Below are 11506 nucleotides of genomic sequence, written 5' to 3'. Positions count from 1 at the left end.
TTGTAAGCCGGCAGCTACCGACACTTCTCTTCCTCACACGACTGAGGACACACGGAATCAAGTCACGCTCCGGTGCGGAAGCAGAGATGTCCAGTTACATCACGGACTAACTTTTCCGTTCGTAAAGTGCGTGGTGTAATTAGCAGGTACCAAAAGGAAACGTGGACTAAAAATGAGCCCTTTGAAAGAGATACAGAGTGAGAGCAGAATGTCTTGCACTAAGGTTATGTATTTAACAGTTTTACATGAAATATTTATATATAAAAACTTTGTTAAGTGCTCTTCTCCAATTTAAAAATCTAAAGAATTCAAAAATAAGGCATTCAATATTTGAAAAAGTACAGATTTACAAAATGTGTATATTCTGTCATGAAAACTCCACACCAACATTATACACTTGGAAAAAAAAAAATACAAACAGGATATATTACAAATTTATGTAGCAATAACTTAGTTCATACCATGCAATAAAAAGTACGTTAATCGAGATACACAAGCTTTTAAGTTTCCTAAACTGGAGGGCTTAATTTTGTTTGCAAATGAGTTTTTATGCAGATTCTTAGAACTGTGGCACTTGAAATTTCTGGTAGCCTTTCTATTGAGAGTTAAATTGTACATAATGATTATGAGGATGGAGAGCAGCAAAGCAGCTGTTACGAATCATTCCAACTTTGTTCGACAATAGCTGAAACTCTTTTCTCATATTCACGCTTGTTCTCCTGATAGAGTTGTGCCGCCTGGCTGTTTGCTGGACTGTTTGGATTAGGCTCATCAAGCAGAGACTGTAAAAAGGGGAAAAACAAAACAAGTCAGGGAAAAAATCAACTTACAGCTTTCAAATCACACGTGTTTCAGGAGGCGGACGTGACTCGCAAGAGCCCAATTGAAAAAAAAAAAGTGAAACTCATGGTTAGGCACCCATAATTACACCGCTGAACCTCAAATTCTACATCGCATAAGCATTAGCACTGTGTACACTTCTGGGTTCACAAACCTAGCAGGTACGTGGTTGTCTGTGCCAGTTAGCAGTATGATGCTAATTGACTATTTGGTAATTGCACTACTGTTGTCATTCAGGACTAAAGCGGGGCTTAAGATGCTTCCTACAAAACTTCACTGTAGAAAAATAGAAACAATCACTCAGGAGAAAAGAAAATGTACATTTTTGCTGTGCCAGGCCATTTTTACTTATTCCAAGTAAAGTCGGTGTCAGCAGTATTGTCTCCTTGAGGACTTCATAGGGCAAGGCTTCATGATAAAGCTTAGTGTTTCAAACACCAGGCAAATTCCTACATCTGATGTTCTATCTTGACTAAAAACAGTTAAAAAGGAATCCAGATCAGTCACTGTTTTCCTGTAAAAAAAAAAATCTAATGGCAGTTTCGTAGCTCAAAAGCAGTAATTACACAGGTCAGCACCTTAGCCTTTGTTTGATCTAAAAAGCTACTGCTTAGCTCACAAGTATTTCAAGTCCCCCTTGATGTAGATACCTGCTAGCCACATCACTGAGCTGTGTATTCGGGAATGGAGATGAACAACAACAGAATTATTTGCTGAAATAGATGTAAAGTTACCTGAATTGAAGTTAAAATAGATGAAACATCGTATGTTGGACTCCAGCGATTCTGAAGAATATCTAAACATATGCTACCATCCGCATAAACTGTAAATACAACACAGAATTTATTTAGAAACTATCAGATTTATTTTCTAGTTTGTTCATTACATACCATTCAAGGCAGCGTTACCATTCCAATTCAGACTGTGCTTAAATTAATGCTTTAGGAAAGAGGACAGAAGTTATGTCTCACAACTTTCTGTAGTTTGACACCTTGTATTTTGAAGGAGATATATTGCTGGAAGTAACAGAACACCTAAGAGAAGAAGGAGGAAGGTCTAAAGGTTATGGCATTAGCACAGGAACTGGTAGACTTGGTTTGCTCCTCTTGTGTGACTGGCCCAGATACACACGGAGGTGAGGCCTCCCAGAGAGCAGCCAGACATGTACTGCAGGAGCGGAATCCACTGCACCGGCCAAGCGTCTCACAGTCTGAATGGACTCACGCATCAACGGAGGGAGTTCTTGCCCCGTTTTCACACACTCTGTGCTCACTATGAGAGACACTAAGGCAGACAATAGAAAATATTGAAAAGTGTGCCCAAAATCCTACTTCTGTCTGGGTACCTATCAGTAGTCTTAATACAAGAGTCTGTATGAAGCTGAGAGCGGCCAAACTCCCACACCCTAACCTTCCAGCTCCTTCATCCCAGTGAAAAGCAACAAAATACAAAAACCCTGTCAGAGGCATACTGGCCTGCGTATTACCTGACAGAGGAATGGTTAGACAGCACTGTCTAAAAAAATCACAGAACTGAAGCCAAGGTCACCTCCGTTCAAGGAGGGCTCAAGCTACAAGAAACGCTGTAATGGGCTTATGCTTCAGCCCTCAAATTGAATCCATACCCCCCTTTGCTACAGAGGGGCTTGGAAAAGCAAAAGGCACGGTTTGTGTTTTCTGCATGCAGGAATAACTGGACAAAACCTATCAAGTGCTGGAGCAGGAACCATGGCACTCTCTCATAACGCTGCCCTCATCGCTGAGTTAGGGTCAGCCTCCTCCTCCGCGCTCCCCTATGACTGTGCATTCTCACCTTCTTCCTTGCACTAGTGCTGGTTGGTACAGCGAGCCAAACGAAGGCACGGACTGGGCTGGAATCTCACCTGACAGAGGTGAGTAACACTCAGCTCGATCAGTTCCCTACTCCAATTCACGATGTGGCTGCACATACACGATAGCTGTTAAAGGGAAAGGGGCAGGAATCCTCAACCAGAATTACCTGTTTAAGCCAACCTAAGTGCAGCTGCTGCTGAAAATGCTCATAGGCTTTGCTACTGAGGCTATATATTGATTAGAAAGAGACAGATAGCTGCTTCTTAATAGCATCATAATTCTTAATTTTTCATCAAGCAGTTTGCTGTCCTAGACATCTACTTAGGAGATGGCAATGAAGAGAGATGGAGAGCTGTTAAGCATTCTGGAGCTTCGCAGAAGACATGACAACACCGTAATATTTAATGGGTATTATGGCTAAATAAAAATGATTTACTCACCATTTGGATGGAACATTTTTGATAAAAACCTTACAGTTGGAGGCTTATTTGGATATTCTTCTGAAAATTCTATTACTAGTTTAAAAGTACCTGTCCAAACAAACATAAATACCATCAGGTAACTAACAACAAAAGAACACCTCCAAGAACATAGACAAGGTAAATTATGTGCTTCATGATCAATATTTCTTCTCACCATTATATAAACAAACAACACTGAGCCTGGTTTCTTTTCGTATGTTTCAAGTGATAATGGAACTATGGAACTGCTACTTAGTGATAGTCATAAAACCAGCAGCAGCAGCAGCTAGGTAGAAGCTTGGAGACTCACTGTATACACGGCAAAGGCAGCTAGATCCAACATCAATTATCCCACTGCCCTCCCCTTTTTCTGTGACCCAACATGCCGGTTCCATGGAGTTCGGTGATTTTAAGGCGTTTCATTAAGGCGGCACTGTGGTGCCAGCAAAGAAACACTGGAATTTCATAATCAGCAATCTCAGTCTTTGGAGCTCGTGACTGATTCACTGAAAACCTTTATTATAGATCAGTGAATAATTTACTGTAACGCCTCCAACCCAACACAGAGGAAAACCCATCTGCTGCCGATTATTGCAATAATACTATAATTATTAAACTCATTATTCCTCACATGCCTAAGGGAGGTTCATTACACACCAACTTCCATGTTTATGTACAAATTCAGTATTCCCTCCCCCTCACTGAGTTCTATATTCAGAACAATTCAAGATTTTTCACCTGTTCTTCATTAGGAGAACAGAGATGAATCAAACATGCCACAAAGATGGAACCAGAAAAGCACACTGTCTTGTTGAGCTTAGCTATGGAGATGTGAAAACACATCTGGCAGCATTAGACCAACTTCCCCCACTAAAAGCTCTAGCGTACATGTATAAACAAGTCTTGATATAAGCGCTGCTTCGTAGCTTTCTAACTAACCATCAACCACTATGATAAGACACTTTGCTTACATCAAATTACATATTTTTATAGCCAACAAGACCTTACTCCTTCACTTGCTTGCTTAGTTGGTTCCAAATTATATACAGATAACATCTTTTTTTTTTTTTTTCAAAGCAGAACAATGTTAATACTGGTAATATTTGTAAGAATGACAGAGGATATAAAAGTTAGCGGCTTACCATCTTCAAAAGGTGTCCCTTCTGGCCTGAAAGGTTTTAAAAATAAACTCCAGTTAAAAATGATCACTACCTACTTCTAAACAGGCACAATAAATTTATTTCTTCCTCATCCTCCACAAGATATAGGTAGAGGCAATAATTTAAATATTTAGAGAAGTATCCAGAAGCAACCTCCAGGAGCTTTGTCGTATCTGAGACGCTTTCCCATAGTCAATCTGCTAGTCAAGATATGTATTGTTTGGGATGATGATAAAGTAGATATGCCATTACGTGACTAGACTGGAATTAATGAGCAAATTACTAGCAAGCATACCTCAGTTTTATGAAAGGATACTAAGCCAGTTCCTGTTCTGTAGGATATGTAATGTAACTTCCTAGACAGAACCTGTACCTCGTTCTACTGGGAATCAATCCAATCACTCCTAATACATCTGGATTTAATGGCCGAGAACACGTGGCTCTTATGTACTTTAAAGAGGAAGCCTGCTTTTTCATAACCCAACTCCTACACAGTCTAACCTATTTATTAAGCCATATGCAAGCTTTATTCAACAGAAGAGATGAACAAATTTTACATTTTTCTGTCCTATACATTTTGTATTACCCCTGAAAACAGAATTTTACCGCAACAGCACACTTGGTCTTTTTTCTAAGTTTCCTGACTTTACGTACATAAAAGAAGAGAATAACTGTAAAAACAAAACGCAGGTTTTGTTATATTTAGCCCTTTGATATAGAATTTTATAGTGATCAAAAACTCTTACCCAAATATAACTGCATTCCATTGCATTATATTATTCTCAGACGGTGCACCACTGACACCCACAGGAGGGTCTTCTTGTAATCTAAGAATTACAAATATAGAATGACAAGCCTTATATAAATGAAATACTTCCACCTGCAAGTATAATTTAACAGTAATACCCAGATTTTGTAAATATTTTCTCATCCCAAATCAGAGAATACACAAAGCATCACATGCAGACTATCAATACTTCACAAGACAAACCTACAAGACAACGCACATCAAGATTTTCTCATGTATTACATCAACACACTACAACGGTCCAACAGGTTAGATTAAGTGTGCAGGGAGCAAAGCATTAACCTTAAGAATAATTTAAAGCACCCCGTACAGCTGGGATTTACAGTACAGTTACATAGTGAACTATGAAAGAGCAATTGCTGCTGGCTGCCACAATGAAGAAGAGAACAAATTGCAGCCACGAACAGGAGCTGAAAACCAGGCAGTGACCCTTACACAGCAGACTTGCTGGGCCTAAGTGTCAGGGACTGACAGTGGAGCTTTTCCTGCATTCCCAGATCCGCGTGTGTGATGTGGCTAAATTTGGTATAAGCCTATTTTGTCCAGCAAGCTGATTGCTTCAAAAGGGAACAAGGCGAAAACTTGGGTACTGCTCCCTCTTACCAGTTCAACAGATGTGTTTATCTCTAAAGTAATCATGGAAGCATTTTAAATTATTTTTAGTTCCTTAATCCTTGGATGAGGGAAAAGCACGTTACTTACTGAAAGCCACATAAACTTGGACCAGACAGAAATATATACTGCAACCAAAGAATAGGATCCAGATACTCTCCTTCTGCCCATCCTTCTGTGTACCCATGTTTCTGCTTAAGGATCACAGAAGACCCTGAACAATGTAAACCAGCAAGCCCCAATCACCTGATGAGCGATTTGCCTGATCAAACCCCTTCAGTGACAACTCCTACCCACCCCGCCTATTCAGCCTCTCGAGTTATGCAAGAATAAAGAAAATGAGGTGATTGCCCTTGCTTCAAAAGCAATTCTTCAGCGTTAACATGAGGTTTGACCACATCACAGTACACTTATGAACAAGTTGCCACCAAAAGCCCTGCAGACCAAGGGACAAATTCTAACTAAATGTCGGTGTGTAAATGCAGATTTATTCAGAGCCGACACTGGTATACAGCCAGTAAATTCTCCTGCGCTTGCACTGCCTAAGTCTGTGCTAAAACTGCATGTGTACACAGATGCTGAGCAATGGCGCTGCCCTACAGAGACAGCCCAGAAGCAGGGCTCGCTCCGTTTGCGGCTCAGGCCCCCTCTGAACTCTGTGTTTACATCCTTGCTCTCCGAGCACACGCAGTTCAGACAGCTTAGTATCAACAGCATAAACCACCTACTATTTTGGTCAGGGAGAGCAGGAACGGGACTTCTTCCTACGCGACAGCCAGGCTGCACGCCAACAATAATGCCTAAGCGTTCAGCCCGACAAATGCATCTGAAGGATGGCTTTGGTTTTTAGATCAATTTAAAAGCTCACATGCACCCTACTGTCAAAGGGTCTAACTACAGAAAGGTTGTGGTAAGGACTGGAAATTAGACTGATCCAAAAAAGTGCCTGGAAGTCTTAAACAGCTAGGGAAAACGCAGTATTTGTAACACCTTTTTAACAGCAATAATAATAATGAATTAACTTATTTTTCTGTTGGTTTAGTCAAACAAATTAGAGGAGATACAAAATATGTTAAACTGTTCTCTCTTCACGGCTCTTGACAATCACAGTATGCAAAAGGAGTTTACATTTCACGAAATGAATCAGAGTTCACAGCACACGGTCTGCTTTTTCAGTATGAGGTACAAGTAACATAAGGCTAAACGAAAATACAACTTATGGTAGTTAGAAAGAGAAAAGTAAAAAAAACTGACGTGAAAAGGTTGCATAAGTTTTGGGGTATTAAAGTTGTCATATATTCAATAAATAAATTTGATTTACTTTGTGCTTATTTGGTTATACTTTTCCACAGCTTTAAAGCCTCCTCTCCACCTTAAATTTCAACATTATTAAACCAGTCCTTCTAAGATTATAAAATCATAAAAAACATGTCTGATTGCAATCCTGAAAAATTACTTAGTTCCTCACCCTGAAAAAAATCACTGTTTCATGTCATCTGTGTAACCAAATACAATAAAAAAGACTAGATATCCTGTTCTGATTTGAACAGGAATCAAGCAACACCCGCTTAGCAAACACCAACACCCGAATACAACAGAAGAGGTAGGCTCCACATCTCAAAAACGTCCAACTTTTTGTTGATTCACAAATCAGGCTTTTACCACTGTAGCTTTACATGCAGTCAAGTAAGGCAACTACATTACGCGTCAACTGTTTATTGACGTATTTTCAGGTACTGGTATAACATAGCTACGCTAAAAAAAGAGACGCTATCAAAGCTGACTCACCTCCAACAACTTATGAGCTACTCCAGCCCAGAGAAATCATACCACATATTGTAAAGCTTACAGAAGAGCCCCCCACCTTTTTACACACTCTCTGTTATAAGTTTGTTTACGTGTCAGACTGGAAATAAATTATTCTAGAGTCTGTGGTTCAGTCATTAACATTTAAGAGACTGCAACTAATAACTGCTTCTTTAGCAGTCTGTATGTATTACACAAAAGACTCCTCACGATTGAGGACATTTAGACAGAATAGCATGGGCATAAAAACATTAAAGGGCTTTTTGGTTTTTATTACATACAGACAAATGAAGCGTCTGCTAATTCTTTGTGCTTCGTTTTTAGACGTCCATCCCGAATACTTATTCTCAGAGAGACCGTCAACCCAACAAGCCTCAAACACATCTAAATTCTGCCTGGTCTCTTCAGAAAACTGCGCCAAACACCTTCGGTATTCAAAAGCTTGTGTGAGGAGGAGGGGGTGCGGGAAGTACGGCACAAACGTTTAGCCTCAGCCAGCTCTGCACCTCCGGGCCCTTCTAGGGCAAGGGCACCTGTAAGATACTCACATCTAACGCCGACACCCGACAGCCCACCGCCACCAGCGCATCTCCCGCCCGATTAACCCCCGCCTCACCGCCCCAGCCGGGCCGGGGCGGCACTCCCGGGGAGGCTACCGTGGCCCGGGCCCTTCCCACGCAGGCGGGGAGGCCGGGGGCTGCCCTTGTTTTGGAGTCACAGCTTCAACTTTTATCCTCAGACGCCCCCAGCCGTCGGCGCACGGGCGAGGCGGGCGGCCGGGGCCGCGGCGCCCAGCACAAACAAAGCCGGCCCTGCCCGGCGGGACCCCCCTGCTTACCCCCCGCAGGCACGGGGGCCGCCTCCCAGGAGGGCTCCCCGCGGCACCTCCCACCCCCGCTCCCCGAGGGGAACGGGCGAAGCCGCTGGCTCGGAGCGCGCCCCTGCCCCGCCGCCCGGCGGCACCCACCGGGAGAGGACCCGGGGGACGGGGGCTCCGCGCCAGCTCCCGTCCCCAGCACAAAGGAGCGGGGCCGCAGGAACGGCCCGGGACACGCCGCCCCCGCGCAGCCCGCTGCGGCTCCTCGCCGTGCCGCTGCCCGCAGGCACGGCCCCCTCCCCTCGCCGGGGCAGCCCGGCGGTGCGACCCCGAGCCCCGGCCCCGCAAACGGCCGGGTCAGGCCCGCAGCCGGGCGGCTCTGCCCGGCTAGCAGCGGCGCTTCCGCCGCTGCGCGGCCGGCTCTCTCCCCCGGGCGGGGCGCCCGCTCCCCGCAGGGCAGCCGGCGGCGGGGGCCGAGTGTCCCGCTCACCTCTTGAAGTCGCGCATCAGCCTGCGCCGCGCCGGGGTGGACATGATCGCCGCGGGGAAAGAGGCCGCGGCCGCGGCGCCGCCTCCCTCCGCCGCCTGCACAAACAACCTGCAATGGCGTCTCCCTCCGCGGGGGGCGGGCCGCGCCGCTGGGCCGGCCGACGTCGCGGGCTGGGGGGGGGCGCCTCGGCCCGGCCCGGCCCACCCCACCGCGGGGGGAGGCGCCTGCCCGCAGCTCCGCGCCCGCGGGAGCCCCTGACTGCCGCCCCGCGCTACCTCCGCACTTAGAGGCGTTTCGGAAGAGCCAGCGGGAAAAGGCTGCGGGATTGGACGCTGTAGTGCCCGGCTCCGCGAGCCTGTCACCAGAACGGCCTCAGCCCCGTGGAAGAGACTTTCTTCATCCAAAAAAACCCCCAAAAAACTGGTTTTTGTTTTTTAAAATTACAGTTTTGGGCTTGAACAAAGCAGTTTTTAGCAGGGGAGAAACAGCAAGCTCTGCTTTTCGTTTGGAGCTGCTGAAGAGACTTTAATTTGAACTGGCTCAAGGAGCCCCGGTGCCCGCAGCGCGGAGCCTCCCCGGCGGGCGGGGGGGGGGGGGCTCGCCGCGCCAGCCGGGGAAACGCGGCGGAGGGCGGGCAGGGTCCGCCAGCGCACCGCGGGGCTGAGGGAGGAGCAGCCCGTTCACACGGCGCGACAACTAAGAGCAGATGGATACAGTCCGAAACCAGCTTAGGGAAGTGTTTGTACCCCGTTGGCTTATGCTCCGAAGCAAGGCAGCGGGGAACCGGGGAAGGGATGCTACCTTTTTATTTTAATCCCATCACTCCAACAGACTCGAGCAGGTCTCTTTGAAGTCATGACCTAATTCTTAGCCGGAGCCTCAGAAGTTAGCCCCAGAACTTGGATTTGTGTGACTGCGTGTGCCTCCTTGCCTTTCTTTCGGATGATTTTAAGGAGGTCAAAACACCATGAGACTCGTAATGAAGTGACAGAAATAAACACGGTCTTCATCCTCCGCCCATTTGTCTCGCCTCCAGCCACCCATGTGCTTGAAGAGCATCGAACCTGGGTTTAATATAACACAAAGCCAGTAACTGCTTCTTAACAAAGTTCGTGCCAAGCCCGCGCTGCAGCAGCTCCGCTGACACAGGTTACTTTAGACACGGACTGACCCGAGCGCTGCTCTGAACCGGTACCTCACATGGGTCAGGATTTTACCCTGCAAGAAGGACTTAGGCTCCAAACGCTTTTTAACCCAGCGTCCCACCTCAGTGAAGATATTCGGATGCTGAAAGTGAGATGCAAGCATAGGAATTCCCGTAAAGCCTGATGGTGCAAGGGCGCAAGCTTTTTAAAGAGGCTTGGTAATAAGAAACTATCATTCCCCACGCTAATGAGTAATGGTTCCCGCCAAGCAGTCCTCTCTTCTGGATTTTCCTCCTCCTCCCGTCACATACACGCTTTAGTTTTACATTCCACTGCTGCTCCTCTAGCTTTATATGGTTTATATTTAGCTCCAGCTAATTCGTAAGGGAGAAGGCAGACTGTAAAACGCAAGTGCAAGCTTGGACCTGTATAAATAATTAACATCGGTTTAACAACATCCATTATTTCACTATCAACACACGCTCTGCTGCAATTGCCCGGACAGAGCGGCGAGAGCATCCCTTACCCGAAGGGCAGCACTCTACCCTTGGAAGCTCAAGTCACTCTCAAAGCCCTCCACGCTCAGAGCTCCCCTCCACAGAGGGAAAAAACCCCAAAACCCAAATATCAGGCATCAACCGAGTTAAATCTGAAACCCTGTGTTGTTTCCACCTGGCTCAGGAACATTTTCAACAACATCTCAACAGCAACAGTATTTCCTCTCCTCTGACAGCACCGGGGAACGGTGTATAGACATTAGCTAACGTTAAAGTTTTGGTTTTAACCCTACCTGGCAGTTACACAGGTATGGCTGGTAGTTTTATTAATAAATTGAAAGCTTTATTTTTTTCCTCTGAAGAACCAGCTGCAATTTCTGCTCTGTTGAGGGTACGGCACATGTAGGTTTTAAAATGAAGTTAACTATACCCCAAGCTAGTTTCACAAAAAAAAAAAAAAAAAAAGAGTCCCACTGTAAAAGAGAGCTCTGCCCTTGCTAAGGTCGTTTAATATGTCTCAAAATGAAATCTGCACTAAATAACCACTTCAAATTTGTATCTGCTGATAATTATTTCCAGTACTTCCTTGCTTAAATTTAAATGCATCACTGCCATTACTGTTTCATTTCACTATGGGCATTTTAGTGTTCACATTTTCAGTTTATCATATACTTGTAACTCACCGACCTCCAGAGCCAGGTGGAAACAACAATTTCAGAACTAACTTTTTCATTTGGTGTCTGGAGGGTTTTTTTCTGTGCAACCATTAAAACTATCCACTATAACAGTGCTTCAAAAACTTGGAAAAAATCCTTACACGCTGCGCAGTCTAGAACATGAATGAACGTCTTCCTTCTACAAACTTCTTGAGTAGTACTGAAATAGATATAACAACTTCCTGATCAGAAAGTTCTTTCAAGTCCTCTTTTTATCCCTATTTTTTCCCAGAAAATGATATTTGATAAGGGATGACATTAAATAAAAAGGTAGCATTTTGCAGCACAATCATTCTATAGTAATCTTGAATAAACACTACAT

The 11506-nt window shown here is 44.9% G+C and overlaps 1 protein-coding gene across 1 annotated transcript; it reads right to left on the bottom strand.

Annotated features, from left to right (window-relative positions):
* Positions 1-209: 209 nt before the first annotated feature.
* Positions 210-8950, bottom strand: UBE2B (ubiquitin conjugating enzyme E2 B). The gene is made up of 6 exons (XM_076349681.1): positions 8827-8950; positions 5040-5120; positions 4276-4301; positions 3113-3202; positions 1575-1663; positions 210-782 (listed from the first exon to the last, which is right to left on the bottom strand). The coding sequence occupies exons 1-6, from the start codon at positions 8868-8870 to the stop codon at positions 654-656; spliced, it is 459 nt and encodes a 152-aa protein (XP_076205796.1). The 5' UTR covers positions 8871-8950; the 3' UTR covers positions 210-653.
* Positions 8951-11506: the final 2556 nt, after the last annotated feature.

Source organism: Aptenodytes patagonicus, chromosome 12, assembly GCF_965638725.1.
Source record: "Aptenodytes patagonicus chromosome 12, bAptPat1.pri.cur, whole genome shotgun sequence".
Lineage (NCBI taxonomy): Eukaryota > Metazoa > Chordata > Aves > Sphenisciformes > Spheniscidae > Aptenodytes > Aptenodytes patagonicus.
Note: the sequence above shows the minus strand (reverse complement) of the source record. Positions and strands in the feature narration are given on the sequence as shown.

What these genes read in the sequence shown, in the direction of transcription:
- UBE2B (XM_076349681.1), bottom strand. Translation starts at nt 8,870, where the DNA reads ATGTCCACCCCGGCGCGGCGCAGGCTGATGCGCGACTTCAAGAG. An exon ending in CTGATGCGCGACTTCAAGAG is followed by an intron (nt 5,121 to 8,826) that starts GTGAGCGGGACA and finishes TGTAATTCTTAG; the next exon opens with ATTACAAGAAGACCCTCCTG. An exon ending in TGGAATGCAGTTATATTTGG is followed by an intron (nt 4,302 to 5,039) that starts GTAAGAGTTTTT and finishes AAAACCTTTCAG; the next exon opens with GCCAGAAGGGACACCTTTTG.